This window comes from Chiloscyllium plagiosum, chromosome 27, assembly GCF_004010195.1.
Source record: "Chiloscyllium plagiosum isolate BGI_BamShark_2017 chromosome 27, ASM401019v2, whole genome shotgun sequence".
Lineage (NCBI taxonomy): Eukaryota > Metazoa > Chordata > Chondrichthyes > Orectolobiformes > Hemiscylliidae > Chiloscyllium > Chiloscyllium plagiosum.
In genome coordinates, this window is record NC_057736.1 from 9,868,688 (window position 1) to 9,894,415 (window position 25,728).

Below are 25,728 nucleotides of genomic sequence, written 5' to 3' on the forward strand. Positions count from 1 at the left end.
GTATAAGGACATATGTAAGAATCAGATGGGGAGGACTAATGCTATTGTACATGAAGTAGATGCAGGGAATACTGCTCCGATAAAATAACACCCCTATCAGCTTAATCCTTTCATAGCTATTCAGGTCCAGATGGAGGTGGAGGCCATGCTTGACAAGGACATCATTGAGGAGAAAGTGAGGGCTGCAGATGCTGGAGTTCAGAGCTGAAAATGTGTTGCTGGAAAAGCGCAGGAGAATCGACGTTTCAGGCATAAGCATTCCTGAAGAAGGGCTTATGCCCGAAACGTCGATTCTCCTGTTCCTTGGATGCTGCCTGACCTGCTGCGCTTTTCCAGCAAGGACATCATTGAACCAAGGGCGAGTGGAGTTCATCTTAGCTCCCAAACTGGACTGGACTCAATGATTCTGCATGGATTACAAAAATTGGACGCATATCCATTTCCTAGATTGGAGGGCTGTATCGAGAAAGTTGGACAAGCCAGTTACACCACCAAGTTGGACTTAATGCGTGGTTACTGGCAGGTACCTTTACCAGAGACGGCTAAACAAATTTCTGCTTTTCTAACCCCAAATGGGCTATTTCAATTTAAAGTGATGCCCTTTGGAATGAAGAACGCACCCACCACATTCCAAAGACTCATGAACAGAGTTGTGGCTGCATTAACAAACTGTGCAGTCTCTTTGGACAATGTAGTGATCTTTAGTAAGTTCTGGAAAGATCACATGGTACAGTTGGCAGAGGTCTTGGAACGACTATGAGAAGCAAAACTGGTGATAAACTTAAATAAAACAGAATTTGCGAAAGCAGAGGTGACGTTCTTGGGGCATAACATCGGTCATGGAAGGTTGACCCCATAGAGGGCAAAGATGAAGGCCATCGAGGAATTTCCACGCCAACCTCGAAGAAAGAGGTGCTTCAATTCTTAGGACTCAGCGGACTCTATTGGAAGTTTGTTCCAAACTTCAACAGTGTAGTGGTACTATTAACCAATTTGCTGAAGAAGAATACAATGTTTCGGTGGACAGAACTATGCCAAGAGCCATTCGATCATTTGAAAGCCATATTTATAACCATACCAATTTTAGCTACACCAAACTTTTCAAAACCTTTTAGAGTTGCTATCGATGCTAGTGACATAAGAGCTGGAGCTGTACTCCTCCAGGAAGATGAGGATAGGATCGAACCGCAGTTGGTTACTTTTTGAAGAAGATCAACATCCACCAGAGGATAACTCCACAATCGAAATAGAACAATTGAGTTTGGTACTGGCCTTACAACGTTTTAATGTGAGTGTCATGAACAATGTGTCGGAGGTGGTTGTGTACATGGATCACAATCCGCTTACGTTCTTAGAATGCTTTAAAGACAAGAATATGAGATTATTATATTGGAGTCTTATGTTACAGACTTTTAATTTAAAAATCGTACATGTTGCAGGTTGTTAGAATGTAATAGCAGATGCGTTATCGCAGATTTAACTGGTGAAGTTTAGATGAGATTTATCTTTATTTAATGTTATATACATATACACAGTTATATGGGAAGATGTTAAAGTGAACATAGACTAAAGTTATCTGTATGTTCGGGTAATGTGTTTAAAGAATAGGAAAAAAATGAAGCCATCTTTTCATTATGGCGGTTCATTTTTTCTTAAGGTGGAGGAGTTATGAAGATGTGCATATACTGTAGTTTTTATAGAGTTAAAAACCAGCAGAATTACCTGACAGCTCCAAGTGTTCTGAATAAGGTAACAATGTAACACTTGATTAGCTGGATTGCCTAGAAATAACCAAACAGATTTGAATTAGGCCAATCAGTTTAAATTATACCCCGAAAAATATCAATCTCCAATCAAGTTTGAATTTAGCATATTGACAATCTTAAAAGTCAGTGACACAATCTGATGCTTTGGGGGTATAAGACCGGGGAAAATTGAACAGCTGGGAGGAGAACTGCCAAGCCAATTACTTCTGCAGACTGTCCAGAGAATAGCTCTCTTAAAGTACCTTTATCGATCAATAACCTGTGAAGCAGAAATTCCTATGAAGAAGAAAAGAAGATTTGACATCTGGCTGGTTTTGAAATGTGAATTTTTTCAGTAAATCATAATTGGGTATTTTTTATCGGACTGGTATTATAGAAGGTGAAGGTAAAAGAAAGATTAGAGGAAGGAGTTGTAAATAATTGTTCATTAATTTTCTCTGTTATGCTTTAAGAAATAAAGTTGTTACTTTTACTTTAGATAGTTCTTGGCCTCTCAAATTTTCACAGATTACTGCACAGGATAAATCTTTTCTGTATAATGGTTTAAATTAAGCAGGAGGGTTTACCCTGTGTCGTAACAAGACAGCCTCCAATGCCAGTAACCTGCTCACGGTATTCCAGATGTGCTTTGACTCATGCATTAAATAGTTTTACCTACACATTTCTATTTTTACACTCCAATTCCCTTTGAAATAAAGATCAACGCCCATTTGTCTTCCCAATTACCCACTGAACTTAGATGCTAGCTATTTGTGATTCATGCATTGAGACCCCCAAATCCCTTTAAGCTTTCCCTATTTAAATAATATTCAGCTCCTCTATTCTTCCTGCCAAGTGCACTTTTTCCCACATTTCATTACAATCTGCCGAGTTTCTGTCCAATCTCTTAACCTGTGTGTATCCTTCTGTGGACTCCTTGGTCCTTCCTGATTATTTGTGCAAACTGTAAATTTGGTGTTTGCACATTCAATTCTATCATCCAAGTCATTAATAGATCTTGCAAAAAATTTTGGTCCCACTAGTGATCCCTGTGGCAGTCCACTGGTTACAGACCGTCATCCTGAAGATATCCTCTTTATTTGAACACTATTAGTTGGCCAATCTTTTACCTATGTTAATATATTACCCCAACACAATCAGCTCATGTTATGTAATCATATGTGTGATATCTTGGAAAGAATTATCAATTTTGCAGGCTGTGTGTTATTGCACAATAAAAGTAAAAGTAAAAGTAAATTTGCAGTAAAAATCACTCACTGCCCACAGGTTGATTTTCATTTATGACACTGCCCACGGGTTGGTTATCTTGGACAACTGGTTTGCAATGCTGAGTGATGCCAACAGCATGAGTTCAATTCATACACAAACTGAGGAAACAATTAATGAATCCCATCCTCAACTTTTCCCATTGCCTGAGGTCTCTATCTCTTGAGAGAGCAGACCTTCAATGTGTAATTGCACTATAAGTATAAATGGAAAATTAACCTATGGTTGATCATAAACATTATAAAGGAATAAAAACGTGGGCAGTGTGACGATACTCTAACTGGTATAAAGTAATATCAACCTCTGACATTATGTAACTGTGAATCATAGAATCTGTAAAATGTGGAAGCAGGCAATTCGACACATCGATTCCACATTGACCCTCCAAAGAGGATCCCATCCAGACTCACCCCTCTACTCTATCCCTGCACCCCTGTAATTAGCATGGCCAACCCACCTAGCCTCCACACCACTGAGCAATACAAAGCAATTTAGCATGGCAAATCCACCTAATTTGTACACTTGGACTGTGGGAGGAAACTGGATCACCCGAAGGCAACCCACACACACACAGGGAGAAGATGTAAACTTCACACAGTCCCTGATGCTGGAATTTAGCTTGGATCCTGGTGATGTGAGGTAGCAATGCTAACCACTGAGCCATCGTGCTGCCCCGCTAAGTGCATTACATGTTACAAAGGAATGTAATCCTGTATGCAGTGTATGACTTGTATGTGTTATAAAGGAATAACAACCTGTGGACAGTGAGATTTTTCTATGTAAACAGGAGAGACTGTCACAGACCAGTGTGGGCGGGGAGGGGGCGGGATATAGCGACGTCATAAGAAGGCGGGGATGTGAGGGCGTGTCCAGTGCGCGCGATGACGTCACAAGGGGGTGGACCGTCACAACGGGGTGGACCCTCCCTTCCGCGGGGCGGGCGGAAGGAAGGAGGAGGGGCTGGTCACGTGAGCGGTGTCTACGCGCAACAGTGGAGAGCGAAGATGGCGGACGGCGAGAGCGAGCAGGCCCTCGAGCCTTTCACCGAGCGGCTGAGGAGAGCCCAAGCCGAGCTGAGGAGGTGCGGTCTGTCCGAAGAGTCCTCGGCGCAGTACTGCCAGCATTTCTGCGAGGTGAGCCGACAGTTCTGCAGCGGTATCGAAGCGAGTGGCCGGATGGTGGTGTGGTTTGGCCGGGGGGGGCGGGGGGTGGGGGTGGTGAAGGCGGAGGGTTGTTTTCTTGGGAGACTCGGAGTCGGGGACGAACGTAGGTGGACGGGAAGGGATGTACTCTAGTGGGGTTTTCTCTCGCACTGGGCCCGAAAATGTGGGAGGGCTAACAGAATAACCATCTTCTCTTCGCCACCCCCACCGCTGTTACTTCGCCTGGCTTCTTCTCACACTACAATCATTGCGGTTCAAAAGTTAACCGTTAAACTAGCCCTTTTTTTATGTTCAGTTCACGCACTCTGGTCTCGAATAGTTAATCGTGATTCTCCCACCTCCCTGCTTCTGAAGTGTTGCCTCAGCACCGAACAATAGCCTGAAAGAACAACCTTTCCACAACTCAACAGGGGCAAATGATTTACAAATAATCCATTTTTTCTAATGAATAGATTGCGCTCTTTTCGTGCAAAATGGCAATCTCAGATAAAACCTGGTTGTGAAGTCTAGCATTTTATAAAATAATTCTGATCTCAGTAAATTTAGTGCTGCAGTGACTAGATATGTTACCATTTCTTCGAATGCTTTCTATTTAGGACGGCATTTGCAATTCGATGAAGCGTCTCAAATGCCCCAAATCTGTTGAAGTTTTGCAAATTTTGTTTTGCACAATTTAACTTTTTAGGAAGTTAGTCTCATGTGAAGTCAAAAAATATACTGAATCCTGAGCCTCCATGTAAAAGCGATGAGGCTGTATTGGTTTGTTTATATCATGTTGGTATATTGGTGTTTAATTTTATTGGTCGTGTATGTATCTCAGTTCACGCATGTGTGGGGCTCGTTTATTAGGTAGCGTTGAATACAGCAAAATAAATGTTCTGTTCCAAATCTGCAAAGATCATACAAATTGGTCATATAAGTTTTCAGTAAAATCATTAAAGTCAGCTTTAAATATTTTGCTTAATGTCTTTTTTAATTGTCTCATCTTAGTTATGCATTTAACTTTCACTGCCATTTTATTGTCTCATGTATATTTTAGTTTCTTCAGTGGTTTGTCATGTTTGAGTTGCATGAAGTTGTAAGATAAGGATAGATGTAACATTGAGTATTGTTCAACTAAAATTACTTCTTTCATCCATTGTAACTGTTGGTAGAAATGGGAAGTTGTACTGCTTAGACTTTGCATTTTTGCTTAAAATAAGGTAGTATCATACCAGCATTTTGTGGGTACGTATGATGAGTGTCAGAGTAGTGTGTAGAACTCAATGATGCATAATTCCAAATTTTATTTATCACACTTGTGTTAAATTGTTTATATTTAATCTTGTTGTGTTTTGAAACTTTTTTGTTTAAAATTCTGCCACTGAAATGGTATGAAGTTCTGATATCTTGAAGGGGATTATTATCTCTGAATTCTGGAACTTCGAGGAGTAGAATTTAATGAGGTCACAATAGGTGGGAGAGCAACGCAAGTTCTCTTCTCATTTGCAATAAAAGCTTTTAAAGGTTAAATAAGTTGTCTAAATAGCTTTTGTAACATTCATAGTATCTTGCTGGCAGATATTGTTCTGAATTTCTCAAGTCATATTCATTTGCTTGTTTACTCTTTTTCCTCTCTCTCATGAATTGGGAGCAAGGGTTGAACACTCACCACCTTGAGACTGTTCCACCACTGAATAAGTTCATGGCTGATCGCTCCACATTTCATCCTATTTCCTAACCCTTGACCTCACCACCCTGACTTTAATCGCATTCAGTGCATCAGATTTCATGATTTTTTTTGAGGAAGACTTCCTAAGATTTGAGGAGAAAGTGAGGTCTGCAGATGCTGGAGATCAGAGCTGGAAATGTGTTGCTGGAAAAGCGCAGCAGGTCAGGCAGCATCCAGGGAACAGGAGAATCAACGTTTCGGGCATAAGCCCTTCTTCAGGATTTGAGGCAGTTAGGAAAAAAGTTCTCCTTATGTCTGTCTTGAATGGGCAAACCCTTTAAAAGTGACTCTTCTAGATTCTCTCACAAGTGGAAACACCCTTTGTTCTGCAAGTCAAGGTCCCTCTGATCTCACGTATTTCATAAAAGTTGCCTCTTACTGTTTCAATGGATGCAGATCTCCACTTTTTTCTCCAAGATAATGCAGATAATATTGTTTACCTGATTCATTCATCCTAAATTCAGAGCTTTGTTCAGTTTTACATGCTTCCCTTTTTCCCAATAAGCAAACAAGCTGGATGTAAACTGATGGAGCAGTTGTAGAGTCATAGAACATGGAAACAGAACCTTTGGTCCAACTTGTCCATGCTGACCAGATATCCCAACCCAATCTAGTCCCACCTGCAGGCATTCAGCCTCTATCCCTCCAAACCTTTCCAATTCATATACGCATTGATGTCTTTTAAATGTCGCAATTGTACTAGCCACCACCACTTCCTCTGCACCACCCTCTGCGTCAAACTGTTGCTCCTTAGGTCTCTTTTATATCTTTCCTCTTTCACCCTAAGCCTATGCCCTCTCGTTCTGGTCTTCCCCCACCCCAGGAAAAAGACTTTGTCCATTCACTCTATCTGTACCCCTCATGATTTAATAAACCTCTTTAAGGTCACCCCTCAGCATCTGATGCTCGAGGGAAAACAGCCTTCGCCTATTCATCCCCTCCCAATTAGCTCAAATCCTCCAACCCTGGCAATATCTTGTAAAGGAGAAAGTGAGGACTGCAGAGACCGAAGAAGGGCTCATGCCCAAAACGTCAATTCTCCTGTTCCTTGGATGCTGCCTGACCTGCTGGGCTTTTCCAGCAACACATTTTCAATATCTTGTAAAGCTTTTCTGAATCCTTTCAAGTTTCACAACATCCTTCTGATAGGAAGGAGACCAGAATTGCACATGAAATTCCAAAAGTGGCCTAACCAATGTCCTGTACAGCTGCAACATGACCCCTCAACTCCTGTACTCAATACTCTAACCAATAAAGGAAAGCGTACCAAACGCCGCCTTCACTATTCTATCCACCTGCACCTCCACTTTCAAGGAGCTATGAACCTGCATTCCGAGATCTTTGTTCAGCAACACTCCCTAGGACCATACCCTTAAGTGTAGACGTTCTGCTAAGATTTGTGTTCCCAAAATGCAGCACCTCTCATTTATCTAAATTAAACTCCATCTGCCACTTCTCAGCCCATTGGCCCAGCTGATCAAGATCCTGTTGTTGTCTGTAACCTTCTTTGCAGTCCACTGCACCTTCAATTTTGGTGTCATCTGTAAACTTACTAACTATACCTCTTATGCTCACATCCAAATCATTTATATAAATGATGAAAAGTAGTGGGCCCAGCACCGATCCGTGTGGTCCACCACCGGTCACCGGCCTCCAATCTGAAAAACAATCCACCACCACCACCGTCTGTCTTCTATTTTTGAGCAAGTTCTGTATCAAAATGGCTAGTTCTCCCTGTATTCTGTGAGATCTAACCTTATTAACCGTCTCCCGTGGGGAACCTTAGTTAAAAACAATTGACATGGACATAGAGGGTTACAAATAGTCCAACTTCAACCAAAAAAAGCCTTGTGGAAGAAAGGTACTGTCTCCAAATCTTAAAACCAGATTGTGAAAACTAGCATTTTATAATTCTGATGTTTTCTACTTTTGGACTCTCCTACCTTGGGGGAAAAGACCTTGTCTATTTATCCATTCCCCTCATGATTTTTATAAGCCTCTGCAAGTTTACAATCAACTAGGCGACAGTGAGGACTGCAGATGCTGGACAGCAGAGTCAAAATTAGAGTGGTGCTGGAAAAGCACAGCAGGTCAGGCAGCATCCAAGGAGTAGGAAAATCGACATTTCAGGCAGAAGGGCTTTTGCTCGAAACGTTGATTTTCCTGCTCCTTGGATGCTGCCTGACCTGCTTTGCTTTTCCAGCACCTCTCTAATCTTGATTCTATCAGGTTACCCCTCAACTTCAATGCTCCATGGAAAATAGTGCCAGCCTATTCAGCCTCTCCCAATAACTCAAACATTCCAACCCTGGCAACGTATTTGTAAATTTTTTAAACCTTTTAAGTTCCGCCGCATCTTGCCTATAGCAGGGAGACCAGAATTGAATGCAATTCCAAAACCGATGACCTGTGCACCGCCGCATGACCCCTCAACTCTCAGAATGCACTGAGAAATTAAGGCAAGCGTACCAAATGTTGCCTTTACTACCCTATCTACCTGCAACTCCACTTTCAAATAACTATGAACCTGCACCCCAAGGTCTCTTTGTTTGGCAACACTCCCCAGGATCTTAACAGTAACTGTCCTGATTTTTTTACCAAAATGCAACACTTCACATTTGTCTAAATTAAACTCTATCAGCTACTCCTTGGCCCATTTCCCCATCTGATCAAGGTCCCATTATTCTCTGTGATAACCTTCACAGCCCACTAAGCCACCAATTTTGGTGTCATTTGCAAACTTTCTTACCATATCTCTGCATATCCGTAGTCAAATAATTTACATAAATGACAAAATACTGTCGACTCAACACTGATCCTTGTGGCCCATCTGGTCACAGTCCTCCAGTCTGAAAAGCAACCCTCCCCCACCACCCTTTGTCTCCTATCTTAAAGCCTATTTTGTATCCAAATGGCTAGCTCTACCTGGATTCCATGCGATCTAACTTTGCTAACTAGTGTGCTGTGCAAAAATTTGTTGAACACCTTGTTGAGGTCCGTGTAGCCAACATCCAGCGTTCCGCCTTCATTAATCTTCTTTCCACATTATTTCCCACACACACAGGCATGTTGACTGTCCCTACTCAGACTTTATCTTTTAAAATACATAAAGCCTGTCCACCAGAATCCTCTCCAGCAGCTTATCCACCACTTCAATTAATTTCTCCTTTTTTATATCTTGTTATGGCCTTACCCTGCTTTATCTTCAATGTACTGCAACTGTGCAACAATCTGAGACTTCTGTATTCTTCTGTCTGATTTTTCAAGTATCTGTGATTTTAATTGATCTGCACTGGTAGCTAATGACCTGCTGATGTGGGATAACCTTTTTATACTTTTTTTCCCACTTCTCTTTATGATGCTTCAGAAGATCTACCTCTTGATCTAACACTTGGTCACCTTTTCAAATTTTTCCTTGTGTCATTCATTATCTAATGTTTTGATAATTTTCTGGTGCAGAACACTGCAACGTTTTACTGCATCAAGCTGCTTTATAAATGTAAATTGTGCTTCCATGCTAGTATTGCTAGCTCATAATGGATACAGCTACTGGCATCATAGAAAGTACAGTTACCTTATAAGTAAGACAGTTGGTTGACCTTAGTAATCCTGGCAAGTTTTATTTTGGCTGCTGGCTAGCTCAAACATCTGTTGTCAGTGTATTAAAGCAAGCAATACTTGTTTTGCTTTGAGATAACATGGTACTAATGATAGTAAAGTTGAGTATTTTGCAAGAACGAATTGTATGGATGACTGGTGCAAAAAAGATGTATCATTGGAATAATAGGGACAGTTCTGAAAGGCTTCCTTCATATTAAATTAGGGCTTGTCAAATAGCTGTTTAATATACCATTACGCATATATTAGTGTCCCTCATGTAAACACAACTCAATTTCCCATTGACTGTATGAATTTGCATCCTGATGTAAAGTTTGTTGGGACTACTTTTAAACAGCAATAACTCTCCAAGGAAATATTTTCCCATTTCCCAAGAGGATTATTTTTACTGTGCTATGCTTAGTGAGTAATGGTTCACTGAGCAAGTGTGTATTGAGTCCCTTGTAGCAATATATGGCATTTATCATTTAATAAATTGAAATGAAATGATATAGTTGTGTTGTTATGGAATAGATTTATTTAGATCCAAGGTAGATAGCAAATAAGAGGCAGGTTGAGGTCCAGAACAGATTACTCAAAATGCAGGACATTCATCCAGGCAGTAGCTAAGCAGGTGTTAAAGGAGAGGTTTGATTCCAAGAAGGTGTTGGGTCAATTTCCTTCTTTGATATCAGTTAGTTCAACAAAGTGGGAAATGATCTTGACTAGTTCTGAACTGTTTCACATTTTCTGGAGCAGGTATTTGGACCAGAGAAAAGCAGACTACCTAGCTCTCATGACACCTGCTTAAGCAATGGTGTGGATAGTGGTCAATCGGTTCTGTTTCTTCCAACATCAACAATGTTTGACTTCCACTGGATTACACAGCAGCTCATGTCAGCTTCCTTTTTTTTTTCCCAAATAGCCATTCTGAATTGAGCCAGAAAGTACAATGTTCTATGGCTGCCAGTTTAAAAAGCAGTCTTGGTAATATTCTGAACTGAATTCTTTATACAAGCAATTACTGGCAGTAATTTCAGGTGTACTTGCATCAGCTTATCATAACTTATTCTCCTGAAGCTCCCAAACAGTTACCCCCCCCTCCCTTATTTGTTAGACTTAATTTACAAGTTAATACCTTTACTACGTCTTCTGCCCCCGCCCCAAAACCACCCACACCCAGATCCCCTTTTTAGACTGATGGATAATTGAAAAACTTATTTGAAAGACTTGATAGTGTTGTTAACTTTTTCTCTTATCCATTTTGTCCACTACCACCTACAGTCAGGCTTCTGTTTGCAGCAGTGTTTCCATGTTTCTTTACAGCCCTGTTAATCTTGTCTGCTCTCTCCTATTATCACTGTCTTTCAAGGCTGAACCAATAAAGCTTTCTGTTTCTCCAGCTTGGTCATCTGGTACTTGGGATTTGTCCTTGTCAATCTCGTTTGGCTTGCCATCAGGATTTGAATTCTTGTCTGGTATCTTGTTGACCAGAATTCATGCATAGAGACTTGAGTTGACTTGTACATTGTTCTAGTACAGCACAATTTTGTTAACTATATCTTTGAATTATATGTAGACTTTGATTGCTGGCCTGCAGCAGTTGGACATGTTGAGTAACGAGTAGTTACAAATCTGGATGTTCCAATATCATCCTTGGCTACTTTGTCACTTTTTGGGTATATTTATTTGCGCTGCCTTTCTATGTGCATTCTTCAATACATTTGTTTTTGTTAAATATTGTTCTATGACCAGTAAAATGAATATAGTAAAACATGTAATTCCTGTACACCACGTGTAATTCACTGCCTTGCTTTAATGTGCCTGTGAATTTGACCAATTTCCAATGGACATCTTTGAATTAAAGTTTGCAACATGGATATCTAAACATGAAAATCATCTGACCAATTCTTAGAGATCTCCACTTGGTTTCCTTTCCCTTTCACCTGCTGCCTGTCTCATCTGCATACCTGTTGTTTCACATCCATTCCTATACCATTATCTTGAATTTCCATTACTTCACTCTTTAGGTGCCCATGGTGCGAAACTGTATTTCTTTAAAGGAAGTCATCGGATTTGAACCAGATAGCAGAAATTTCTCTAGTCCACAAGTAATTTGTCATTCTAGCACTGGCTGAACACAAGACTCCCTTTCAAGCGATGCACGCATTCTAGTGAAAGAATTTTTTAAAAACTCAACTTTGTGTGCTTCAGTCCATTGCTACTCATACAATCTTAGAGTTGATCATTTGAACATCAGGCTGTACCAACCTTCTATGTGATGAACACTGATCTATTTGATCTCTGCCCTGCGTGAAGCTGATATCACATGATTTCCCTTTCTAAAAGTGTGAGATTCTGTCCAGAGTGTATGCTTCCATCATGGGATTGGTCGTTGCAGGCATAGTAGTTTGCGCTTTTGAAGAGTTCTTCTAATTTTCATCAACTATAATGGGGATAGCATGTTTAAATAAAATAGATTTGTAAAGATTTCAATTTGCTTACCACTGCTAGCATTCCATGTAGGTATCAGACATCCATAAAATAACAGATGACTCCATTAATGTATCTGTTTTTCATTGTGTGAATGGAGTAATTCTTTAAGTAACTTCCAATTATATGCACCACAATGTTGGGGAGAGTGGATTATAGTCTGAGGCTGTTGTCAGTTTATGGAGGTATCAGGTTGCCATTTTGATAACTTTAATTGAGCAAAATTTACAGACTGAATCATTATGCAGTGTAAGCTCGGTATATTTTAAGCTGGTATAAAAATATGTTGAAAAGGATAGAGGTTAAAGAAACTGTACATGACAACTCAGTTTGCCATTTTGAATGTCGAAGTGTACAGTGGAAATTATCATGCCATGGCATTCCCCATATTGATCAATATAAATCACCAGGTATACGTTTTACCTTTGAAATATCTGTTTTATCTAGAATGAAAATTCTAAACTAATGCGTGTCAAGTACCATTATGATTGGAAAGCCTAGAGGTGGCTGTGGTCTTAATTGGTTAGATGTGTGATGGTTTTGCATTCCCATTCTGTTTTTTTTTGAGACTGTTTTGCTGTCATTTGGTTTTCTGAGTGCATTTTGTCCTCCAAAGTTCAGTCAGCAATGCAGGTTGTGATAAGAAATCTTTGGCTGTATGTGTGGAGGCATTGAGTACACAAGTAAAGAAACATCTATCAAGTAATAGAACCCAGATGGAGTGTTGTAGTCGGTTACTAGCATCAAACTTTAAAAGTGATTTCAAGATCTTGGAGAGGATGCAGGGGAGGATTAGAAGGATACCAGCATGAAGGATTTGAGTGATGTGATGAAACTAGGGAAATAAGAATTCTCCATAGAAAAGAAAAGGTTAAGTGAAGACTTGTAAAAGACTTTAAACTGAAGAATCGTGCAGCATGGGACTGACCTCTCAGCACAACTAGTACATGCTGACTGTTTTCAAACCTTTCCTATTCATGCGTTTATCCAAATGTGTTTTAAACATTGTAACTGTCAGCATCCGCCAGTTCCTCTGGCAGTTCATTCCACACATGAACCATCAAAAAGTTGCTTCATAAGTCTTTTGCAAATCTTTCTCCTCTCACTGTAAAAACAGGCTCCCGAGTATTCACTATCTCCCCCACCTACCTTAGAGAAAAGACCTTTGCTATTCACCTTATCTATGCCCCTCATCATTTCATCAACCCTTGACCATCGCCTCCCGTAATATGAAAATCACAGCTTACGTGGCCTATTTTCTTTTAAACTCAAACCCTCCATTCCGGCAAAATCCTGATAAATCTTTTCTGAACCTTCTTCCCTCTAATAATAAGCTTCCTATAACAGTGACCAGAACCGCATACAGTACTCCAGAAGAGGCCTCACCAACGTCATGTACAGCATCAACATGACATCCTGGGTCCTAGACTCAATGTTCTGAGCAATGAAGACAAACATGTTGAATGCACCAGTGGTGCAAATTTTAAAGAATTAAGTACCTGAACCCCTATGTCTCTGTGGTCTACAACACTATCCAGGGCCCTACCATTAATTGTATAAGTCCTACCCTTGTTTGTTTTGTCAAAATGCAATAGCTTGCATTTATTCAAATTAAACTCCACCTGCCACTCGTCACTCTGTTGGCCCAATTGATCGAATCTTTTTTGTCCATTATAGCACCAATTTTGGTGTCATCCGCACCTTTACAAACCATGCCTCCTATCTTCTCATCCAAATGGTTTATATAAATAACAAATGAGTACTGATCCTGTGGGAAAAATACTGGTCACAGGTCTCCAGTGTGAAAAACAACCCTCCACCCTCTCTGTCTTTTCACTGGTGAAAGATTTTGTCAAGGTATCTGGGAAAAGAATCAGACTAGAGAAATTCCTTTACGCAGTGAGTTAGTGTAAAATGCATTGGCTGAAGGAATGTTGACATTCAAATGGGTAATTTTCAAATAGGTATTGAAAATGTATTAACTACTTCAAGGAGTAACCTTGTAAGTGTTACGTGGAATTGGCAAATGTAATTAATTGAATAGCTCTTAGAGCTGTGCAGCATGGGAAGTACAGCTTGGTCCAATTTGTCCATACCGACCAGCTATCTTAAATTGATCTAGTCCCAGTTGCCAGCATTTGGCCCATATCCCTCTAAATCTGTCCTATTCATATACCCATCTAGATGCCTTTTAAATGCTGTAATTGTACTAGCCTCCACCACGTCCTCTGACAGCTCATTCCATACATACACGACCCTCTGCATGAAAAGGTGCCCCTTGGGTCCCTTTTAAATTTTTGCCCTCTCACCATAAACCTATGCCCTCTAGTTTTTGACTCTCCTATCCCAGAGGCAAGTCCTTGGTTATTCAACCTATCTGTAATGTTAAAAGATTAAATTGTACTATCTCTCTGGACATCAATGTAATGTTAAAAGGTTAAACTGTACTGTCTTTCTCCCAGAAACTAAGCATACAGGAAGCAGGTGGGGGTCGACATTCATGCAGGAATGTGGATGACTCCCACTTCATTTGGGCAGTCATTTACTACTACACCACTGCTATTATCAAATTAAACTCTCATTCAGTCCCTTCCATTCAGAAATGCTTTGTTGCCAGTCCCCAGCCAATCAAATTTGTTTGCATTATCATCCCCTAATACTAAGGCATATCACACTTACATTGTCTTGGGGACTCACTGAGTCAGGAAATCATTTGCATAATGATTCCCCAGGGATTAGGGCATTTACATTTACATTATCTCTGAGAATGACCTCATCCTACCATTGTACCTAGGGTAACGTGGTTATGGTGGGGGAAGTCGCCAGAGAACCTGTGAGCATTACCAACTGACCTGTATAAAGGGGATGTGTTTCCTTTGTTTGGGGCACATTTGACTCTATTCCGCACACCTGTGAAGAGTGTCAAAGGGGTCATTTAGCTTGTACATGCTTTAATAAACTTTTTAACTGTTTGCAGAAGTTGGTGTGTGTGAATTGCATCTCATGTGAAAAGTCAGAAAAATAACCTAACATATCCATGCCCCTTATAATTTTATAAACCTCTGTAAGATCTCTCATCTGCCTCCAATGCTCCAGGGAAAATAGCCCCAGCCTATTCAGCCTCTCCCTATAGCTGAAACCCTCCAACCCTGGCAACATACTTGTAAATCTTTTCTGAACCCTTTCAAGTTTCACAACATGCTTCCTATCGCAGGGAGACCAGAATTGAACGCAGTACTCCAAAAGTGGCCTAACTAATATCGTGTACAGCCGTAACATGACCTCCCAACTCCTGTACTCAATGTACTGACTAATGAAGGCAAGCACACCAAACACTGCCTTCACTGTCCTATCATTCCACTTGCAAGGAACTATGAGCCTGCGCTCCAAAGTATTTATTTGGCAACACAATCCAGGACCTTATCATTAAGTGTATAAATCCTGCCTTGTCTTGCCTTGAACAATGGCTGGTTTCTGTACAGTAGATTTTTGGGCACACAAGAAAACCAGGGATATGAGGGTTGGGAGGGAACGTGGAGTCATGGTTGATTAAGTATGATTTGATGATGTGGTTATGTAAATTCGAGGGGATGTGGCCAGTGCTAATAGTCTTCCAGGTTTCAACAAAACCGAGCTACAGTGTAGACCAGGGAAGAATTGATAACTGTTGAAGTTTGGATCTGCATTTTGGATTTACTTTGAAGGATCCATTAACATTGGGAGATGGAGCAAATGATCTTATAATTGTCAGTGTCAAAAACTTTTGAACTCCCTTCATTGCAGGAAATTTAAGTTCAGGATTGTTTCAGCTATTGCATTGAAATGTTACATAGATGTCAAGATGTGTTCAGTGCTTTTAGAGCAAATTGAATGCAGATTAACAAAGATTTTTGAAACCGTATATTACATCAATTAGTTAAGATAAAACTTTGAAGATCTGTTATTAATCTTTTGGGTTGACAGTGTGACAGGATTATGCAATCTAATCAATGCCAGTCATGCATTGAATGGTATTTCAGTTAGACATTCATCGTCTGATTTCTCCCGCTTTAAGTTTTACTGAAGGCAGTTTGTCTGTCCTGCCTTCACTGAGACAGTTTGCATAACATTAAACTATCAAGATAAACCAGATCATTAGGATCTGATTTTGTTTTTAATGGTAGAACACATTTGTTTTATACAGTATATGGATTTGCTGTGACCCCTCTCTTTCTACTCATTGAGTTACATTCACTTTTGGTTTAGCTCTTAATATGAAAATTAATGCTGATTGGGCTTTAGTGAATTGGATATCAAAATTTGATTTGTCAAGTGAGTGTCATAATTAAATTTTCATGTCAATCATGACAATCTTGTATCCTGTTCTGTGGCTCTTTGACACCGAGTAGTTGTATCTTCTTTGAGGCAATTGTGGATTGGAAGCAAATCTATTGAACATTTTACGCCAAAAGTTCAGTCATAGAAGCCCAAAATGGAACATGCCGACCAAAATGTCCATCTATGCTAACCCCATTTCCCTGTATTTGGCCCATACCCTTCTAAACCTTTCTTATTCATGTCTTTATAAATTGCCTTTTAAATGTTAAAAATCTGGGCACATCAGGTAATAGTCCAACAGGTTTGTTTGAAACCACAGGCTTTCAGAGCAGCACTCCCTCCTTAGGCAGCTAGTGAGAGAGAATACATTGGACACAGAATTTATAAATAAAATATCACCAGGTCATACAACTTATGCAAATGTGTTGAATAAGCCTAGATGGCTATTAAGTCTTTAATCAGTAAGAATGGCGATGCAGGTTTTGATTAATTAATATGTAAATCCTAAGATTTATACTGCCTGAATATAACTTACCAGTATAAAAGTGACATCTCAGATCAGACTATACATTTTAGATGTGAGGTTTTGTTTCAAGTCTGTGTCTCAACCTGGCGTCAGGCTGGTTTTATTTTAAAATGCCACATTGTCTACAAATTGTGTGCTTTTTGAACAAAATATAATGTATCTGCAAATACAAATAAGCAAATTCACCACATAGATTTGTGTGTGTAGGGGGGGGATGAGAGAGGGAGAGAGAGATTGTGTGGGTGAGAAAGGGAGAGAGAGATTGTTGGGGAGGGGCTGTGAGCATGTGCTTGAGATGTGAGGGAGTATATGCTTGAGATGCCGTTTAAATGTACTGTACCCACCACCATCAGTTCCACTGACAGCTCATTCCATGTGCTTACCGCCCTCCTGCAAAAACAAAAGTTGCCCCTCAAGTTCTCATTTATTCTTTCTTTTCTTATCTTTAAACTGATCGCCTCTAGTCCTTGTTTCCCCAACCCTGGGAAAAAGAGTGAGTGCATTCACCCTATCCATGCCTCTCATGAACTTATACACATCTATAAGATTCCCCTTAGTCTCCTATGCTCTAAAGAAAATCTTCACTGTCTTGTCTACTTGTGACTCCACTTTCAGAGACCTGTGCACCTGAAGTCAAAGGTCCCTCTATTCCATTACACTCCTTAGGGCCATGTTGTTCACCATGAAATTCCTACCTTGATTTGACTTTTCAAAATGCTACACCTCTCACTTACCAGTAGTAAATTCCATTTGCCACTTCTCAGCCTACTTTCCCAGCTGATCAAGGTCCTGCTGTAATTTGCGATAACTTTCCTCACTGTCTATGATGCTGCCTATTTTCATGTCATCTACAAACTTAGTAATCATGCATTGAATCATTCTCATTCAAATCTTTGATATAGAAAGCAAATAACAATGGGCCAGCGCTGACCCTGAAGCACAGCACTCATCACAGGCCTCCAGTCTGACTAGTATCATTATTATCCTGCACTTCCTACCATCAAGCCAATTGTCTCCATTTGCCAGCTCCCCCTGGATTTCATGTGATCTAATCTTCCATAGCATCTTGCCATGTGGAACCTTTATCAAACGCCTTACTGAAATCCATTTTGACAGCATTTCGACACACTGCCCTCCTCAGCCTTCCTGTTCACTTCATCAAAGAACTCTCAAATTTGAGGGGCATGATCTCCCAAGCACAAAGCCATGTTGATGACTCCTGATCAAACCCTGTCTTTCCAAATGCATATATATCTTATCCCTCAGAATCTTCTCTAATAACTTTCCTACCATAAATGTTGGGCTTACTGGACTATAGTTCTGGTGTTTTTCTCTGCAGCCTATGGATAAGGGCACAATACCTGCTACCCTCCAGTCTTCTGGGACCCCACCTGTGGCTAACAGTGATGCAAATATCAGCCACGGCCCCTGCAAATCTCTTCTCTAACCTCTTGCAAAGTTCTTGGATGTATCTGTCAGGACCAGGAGATTTATACATTCTAATACATCCAACACCACCTCTGCTGTGATATAAGACCATAAGACATAGGAGCGGAAGTAAGGCCATTCGGCCCATCGAGTCCACTCCGCCATTCAATCATGGCTGATGGGCATTTCAACTTCACTTACCCGCATTCTCCCCGTAGCCCTTAATTCCTTGTGATATCAAGAATTTATCAATTTCTGCCTTGAAGACATTTAGCGTCCCAGCCTCCACTGCACTCTGTGGCAATGAATTCCACAGGCCCACCACTCTCTGGCTGAAGAAATGTCTCTGCATTTCTGTTCTGAATTTACCCCCTCTAATTCTAAGGCTGTGTCCAGAGGTCCTAGTCTCCTCGCCTAACGGAAACAATTTCCTAGCGTCCACCCTCTCCAAGCCATGTATTATCTTGTAAGTTTCTATTAGATCTCCCCTTTTAATCTTCTAAACTCCAATGAATACAAACCCAGGATCCTCAGCTGTTCCTCATATGTTAGACCTACCATTCCAGGGATCATCCGTGTGAATCTTTGCTGGACACGCTCCAGTGCTAGTATGTCCTTCCTGAGGTGTGGGGACCAAAACTGGACACAGTACTCCAAATGGGGCCTAACCAGAGCTTTATAAAGTCTCATTATTATTAACTTATTATCGGCAAACTTCGCTAGAATGCCCCCAGTCCCTTCATCCAGATCATTAATATATAATGTGAACAGCTGCGGCCCCAGCACTGAACCATGCAGGACACCGCTTATCACCGGCTGCCATTCTGAAAAAGAACCTTTTATCCCAACTCTCTGCCTTCTGTCAGACAGCCAATCCTCAATCCATACCAGTAGCTCACCTCGAACACCATGGGCCCTCACCTTGCTCAGCAGCCTCCCGTGTGGCACCTTATCAAAGGCCTTTTGGAAGTCTAGGTAGACCACATCCACTGGGTTTCCCTGGTCTAACCTACTTGTCACCTCTTCAAAGAACTCCAACAGGTTTGTCAGGCACGACCTCCCCTTACTAAATCCATGTTGACTTGTTCTAATCTGACCCTGCTCTTCCAAGAATTTAGAAACCTCATCCTTAATGATGGATTCTAGAATTTTACCAACAACCGAGGTTAGGCTGATTAGCCTATAATTTTCCATCTTTTGCCTTGATCCTTTCTTGAACAAGGGGGTTACAACAGCGATCTTCCAATCATCCGGGACTTTCCCCGACTCCAATGACTTTTGAAAGATCTCAATCAACGCCTCCGCTATTTCCTCAGCCACCTCCCTCAGAACTCTAGGATGTAACCCATCAGGGCCAGGAGATTTATCAATTTTAAGACCTTTTAGCTTTTCTAGCACTTTCTCTTTTGTAATGGCAACCATATTCAACTCAGCCCCCTGACTCCCTTTAATTGTTGGGATATGGACCCTCCTTCAGATATTACCATTAACCTCAAGTCTTCATGTCTTCACAGTAAACACGAGAAATATTCTTTGAGGACCTTGCCTATCGCCTGCAGTTCCACACGTATATATCCACTTTGGCCTTTAAGGGATCCTATTCCTTTTCATTTCATATACTTAAACGATCTCTGTGTATTAGTATTTTTTCCTTAGCTTTGATTGTAAATATTGCTGATTATTTCTGAATGCTTAGCATGGAGCAGTGCCTGTAGTTTAATGTTTCCATGTTTCCATCGACCTGAAAATACATGCCTTATTGCAGGATCACACTGAACCAGCTTTGGTTTGTGAATCAAATGAAATTTATTTCATTTTGGCAGATGGCTCAAATAGTACTTGCATGTAAAACCCACGCTGACCACAAGGGTAATACTAGGTTCTATAACATGCCCTTGTGAAACTCCTTCGGATGTATTTAAATGTTACATAATTGAAAGCTTTTTGTTCTGTGTATGTTTGTTTTCAGATCGAGAAGTAATATCGCAGTGATATGATGTGCAAGTGTTGTGGTGTGTCTTCCCGTTGCATGGTTTTGTTACATATGCTGAAAAGAATTTTAAACCATCTTCAAATGCTTTCTGCCTACTGTTGGAATGTTTATCTTTGCAGCTTGCAATAACATGTTTGTTATCAAACTGAAATTGTTGGCAGTTGTAGTGTTTAATGATACTTTCATGATTTTGCCTACTGTTTGATATGATGCATTAATCGCAGGTGATGCACGTGGAGTTTCTTAGTACCTTTCAGGTTCATGGCCTTGCAGCTATATAAGAAACTCAGAAGCACTACTACTACTACAATAACAATAACATTGGAGACTCAGCTTTTTAAAGATGATGTCACGTGCAATTGTGTGACCTTGTTGACACCTTTATGGTCACAACTTGATGCGTATCCATGCTTCCTGCATGCATTGTTAAATTAAGTTCTGGACCAATAAATTTTGAGCCATTTTGATGGCTCAGCTGTCAAAGGTTATGGTCAGAATATAAAGTTTCCTGATGGCTGATTTGTAGGAGCAAGAGTCAAGTAAGTTTGCTTATCCATGTGGTTAGCCATGATTGGCTCTGATGTAATCTCATTCTTTATTAACTTTATGCCATTTTGTTAATTGAGGACATTTATTAGACTCAGCAAACTGAAAGCATTGGTTTAGTAATGGCCATAACATGCTAAGCATAGAACTTTCTTGGACCTTAAAAGACCTTGATTTTTGTGTGGACTATGCAGGCGACTCTGTTTCATGTCCCACCTGCTCTAGAGATGTGTAATGACATCTCTGAGCAAGTTGATTTGAAAATAATTTTAGAGCTATTTGCATGAACCTAGAAAAAGCTTTAGGTTAAGCAGTGCTTACATCATTGCAGATAATTTCAACTTTAAAAGCAAATTAATTAAAGCAGTCCTCATGCTGCCAATGACAATGTTTGGACTTAAATTATATTTGTAAGTTCCCACCCACATGCCATCTCAGATGTTTCATGGCATTCCCTTGAGACAGTGATGTGTACTCGTGGATTATACAGTGTGAACCTGTGATTGGATCTGATGGCGATGGAGCCAGCTGGCTTACAAAGATGGGGATATCACACATGACCTATATACCACCCCAACTGCACTAATACCAGAGCAAGGATTCCTCAAAATGAGTTCATTTCTGGTTAGAATACTCTGCAATGTGCTTCCTTCACTCCTTAAAGTATATGTCGCTATTTTTGATTCCAGTTCCACAGTGATCCAGCTGAGATTCAATTAAGCCTGTTTAGTTTCTGCGTTCCATGCCCCAGAGCAATTACTTACTGATGTGCGTATGTGATAAGTTCAGGTGCCACGTGCAGGTGTGTTAAATATTTAAGGGAGTTCAGCATTACTGGTTTTATTTTAAAATCTTTGTGTTGGAAATCCTTTTTTAGCGAGTGCATTGGTGTACTTGAGCTGAATTTAGTGGTATAGAGCCCTAGATCCTCTGGGACAAGTGTAAAGCGTTGTTTAGTATTCACAAAACTTTCTATAGAAGTGCTGTTACTGGGATACAAAGGCTGTTGGTATGATCAAAGACATTTCTATTTTTTGGTGCAAACTGATAATTATTGGAATTTATTACTGGAATCTAAATCGATTGCTCTGCAAGTCAAATACGTAGGATCCAACTGAAAAAAGTCACCCTCCCACAAGTATTTCCAAAAGCATTCAGAAAATTTAGCTGATGTGCTGAGACTTGAGTAATTGGTAGGTCAGAGTGTGTTGAGTCACTATCCACTTTGTTCTTAAACAAAATATTGATTATTTCCCCTTGGATGTTTTGGGTTTGCCTTTTACCCAGTTGAGCTATAGATGGTACATTCAAATTGTTTGTTAGGCCTTCATAGCAAGAGGATTCAAGTACAAGGGCAGGGATGTCTTGCAGCAATTATATGGGGCCCAGTGAGGCTACACCTGGAATATTATATGGGATTTTGGTCTCCTTATCTGGGGAAGGAAATTCTGGTTATGTAGGGCAACAAAGTTTTACACACTGATTGCTGGAATGGCAGGATTCATACCTGAGGAGAAACTGGACAAGTTAAGATTGTATTCACTGGAGTTCAGAAAAATGAAGGTGCATCTCACAGAAACCTAAAGATTCTAACAGGGCCAGATAGGGTGATTGCAGGAAGGATGTTTTCGATGACTAAGGAGTTCAAAACAGAGGCTCACAGTCCAAGGTAATGGGGTAGGTGTATAGAACTGAAAAAATGTTACCCAGAGAATAGTGAACATGTGGAATTCTGTGCCACAGAAAGTGGTGTTGAAATATTAATCCTTTTCGAAGAGTTAGATATAGTTCTTAGGCCTAAATGGATCAATGGGAATGGGGAGAAAGTGGGAACAGGCTATTGAGTTAGGTAATCAGCCATGACCATGTTGAACGGTGGAACAGGTTTGAAGGGCTGAATGGTCTATTCCTGTATTCTGTTTCTGTATCTCTGGTGGAGAGGTATTAATGTCAGTTATGGAGAGGTATTATATGTCTATTATGCCATTTTGTGTAAAAGCATGTGAATGCTGCGCTTTTCCAGCAACACATTTTCAGCTCTGGTCTCCAGCATCTGCAGTCCTCACTTTCTCCTAAATGCATTAAAGCCCTGACTGTGGTTCAGTAGGAAAATAGAGACTTGCCTGTACCTCTTGAGTTATCTCTGAACAATTACATTTGCCAGAGCAGAGAGGATTGGTAGATATTATATTCGTCTTGTAAAAAGAGCAAGGTTAATTCGTGAGACTACCCCCAACGTATCAATTATCTTCCATGTGCAAATGGCAATTTACAATAGTGATGCTAATTTTTTTTAGAAACAGAACAAAATACTGAGTACTGGAAATCTGAACCAAAACATGTCTTGCAGCACCTGTGGAGAAAGGCCATTAATATTGTGTTGATTAGACTAAAGCGAGGACTGCAGATGCTGTAGATTAGAGTCAAGATTAGAGCGGTGCTGGAAAAGCACAGCAGGTCAGGAAGCATCCGAGGAGCAGGAAAATCGATGTTTCAGGCAGGAGCCCTTCTTGAAGAATTGTGTGTTGATTGTCCACTTCTGTTTTATGAACCTGAAGCATTATCTTTCTCTGTTTAGATACTGCCAGATCTGTTTGGTATTTCCAGCACTTGTTTTTGTTTGTTAATTATTCTTTGACAAACCAGGCTAAGCAAAGCGGTTTTTAAGTGAAATGAGCAAGTGCAATTAAATGTTTGCCAACCTTAATAGTGAGAGGGAGCACCATGATAAACATTGCCTAAATAATTTCCTGATTCAGTGTTTCCTGCATTTCTGTATTTATTACTGGTTGTTTGGTCTTGTGATTGATTAATTCCATATGGTATCCTTGCGTTGTTAAACTTACATGGTGTCAGAGGGTGACATTTTACCTTTTTTTGTATATAGAGTTCAGAGATTCTGGAAAAACATGAATCTCCTTTGCTAAAGCTTGACAAAAGGTTGGCAGATATCACTTCATACAAAGTCATTCCTGCATTCGATATATGCATCATTTAGGCTTGTAGTTGGAGTGCCACCTGGAGCAGACACCACTGTGCACAGGAAACAAAACTCCTCCCCCCAACTCCAAAAAAATTTCAAGGGTGCCTAATCGCAGAGCGTTTCAGAGAACATCTCTGGGATGCCTGCACCAATCAACCCCACCTCTCAATCTTCCTTCCCACCTATCCACTCCACCATCATCTCTGACCTATCAGCTTCACCCTCACCTCCATCCACCTATTGTACTCTGTTGCTTTCCCCGTGCCCTTGCCCTAGCCCCACCCCCCTCCCCATTTATCTCTTCATCAAGCTCCAAGCCTCATTCCTGATGAAGGGCTTTTGCCTGAAACATTGATTTTCCTGCTCCCCGGATGCTGTCTGACCTGTTTTTCCAGCACCAGTCTAATCTTGACTCTGATCTCCAGCATCTGCAGTACTCACTTTTGCCTAGATTTTAATGCATACCCAAGAGCTGTGACTGATAGCTAATTCGGTAAAATCTTGTTTGCATCCATATCACCTTTTTCATTCTCAGTTCGTATCTCCATTTATAGTGGAAATGACCTATGTAAAATTGTCACTCTAGAATTAGACATTCAATACAACTGGCAGACTAAAATTAAAATTTAATCCCATAAAAGTATATGTGGCGTACTCAAGTTGAGATTTTGTAAATATGTACAGTTCTTTTGCCAGTTCTGTTGCAGCTGGCAGTAGGTGAATTGGAAAAGGAGAATTTAAAATTCTTCCTGTTCCCAAGACCAAAATTAAGTGGTTTGATTGAAAATTCAAATCTCTTGGCCTGAAAATTACTCATTGGGGTATGTGTAGGTACATTAAGCAATTATTAAGTAACACTTACAAAGGTCATAAACTATTTTAGTATAATATCTATTGAGACTTTTGCTAATGCAAAGAAATTCTTAATGGGGCAAAAGCAGAAACAGGTTACTGAGTTGGATGACCAGCTTAGAACATGTTGAATGGCAGAGCAGACTTCGAAGGCCACTTAGCGTATTCCTCCTATTTTCTGTGTTTAACTGCTTTAAAAGCAAAGGAACTTTGGATTATTGTGCAATGAAAATGAGTGTGGGATTTTTATAGCAAAGGTTCACACTTATCTCAAACAGATTCAGCCTTTCAAGTTTACTTCGCCATTTGACAAGATTGTGGCTGACCAGTTTGGTTGTACCCTTGAATCTAATCTCCAGTCTGCCTCCTATAATTCGGGTTTGGTTGTCAATCCTGGAGGTCAGTTAATCATAACCAGTAAGAATTGAACTTCTTTTTTGGCTGTTTACCTTGGTATGCAATTTGCTTTCTTGCAAAGCACTTCTGTCCCTTTAGGCTGTATTCAGAGCAGTAGTACTTGTTGAGGGCAAAATCTTTGCTATTGAATTTGTGCAATAGTGCACATCATACTGTAATCTTCAGATTCTAGTAAAATGGGAATAGTAATTTTCAACTGCCCCATTAAATCTCAGTTGGAAAGAAGAGTGTTCTTTGGCATGATTGTGGATGTTTTTATAATCCTGTTTTGTATTGAATCTTGCGTTCTGAACATCTTTAGGGTCGTCTTCCTGCTGAAACTGAGTGAGGTCTGAATGCCATTCGCAAAAGTTTCTGAAAAGAATGCTTTACACAGTAAATGTAGGACTATTTTGAGGGCACTGTGTAAATTAAGAACTGTTAAACTGGTTAGTATCAGCTCCAGTTGCACAGGCTTTATCGATTCTTGGGTTGCTGTTTCATAGTGGTGAAACTTTTGTGTGAAGCAGTTTCCACTTGTCTGCTCCAGCAGTTTAAAAACTTGCACTATTTTCCAAATGATTGCCAGTATTTGAATGAATGGTTCAGACATTGGAATACCCAATGAAATCCCCTTTTGGGATTTGCCTTGTTCCTTACGTGAGGCTTGATGTAGGTCAACTGAATTGTG

The 25,728-nt window shown here is 40.3% G+C and overlaps 1 protein-coding gene across 1 annotated transcript in view; it reads left to right on the forward strand.

Annotated features, from left to right (window-relative positions):
* The first annotated feature begins 3,951 nt into the window (after window positions 1-3,951).
* rlf (RLF zinc finger) overlaps window positions 3,952-25,728 on the forward strand; it is a 63,194-nt gene continuing 41,417 nt past the window's right edge. The window contains exon 1 of the mRNA XM_043717375.1: window positions 3,952-4,165. Coding sequence (XP_043573310.1) covers window positions 4,037-4,165 — 129 coding nt within the window. The 5' untranslated portion in view covers window positions 3,952-4,036. The remainder of the gene's footprint in view (window positions 4,166-25,728) is intronic.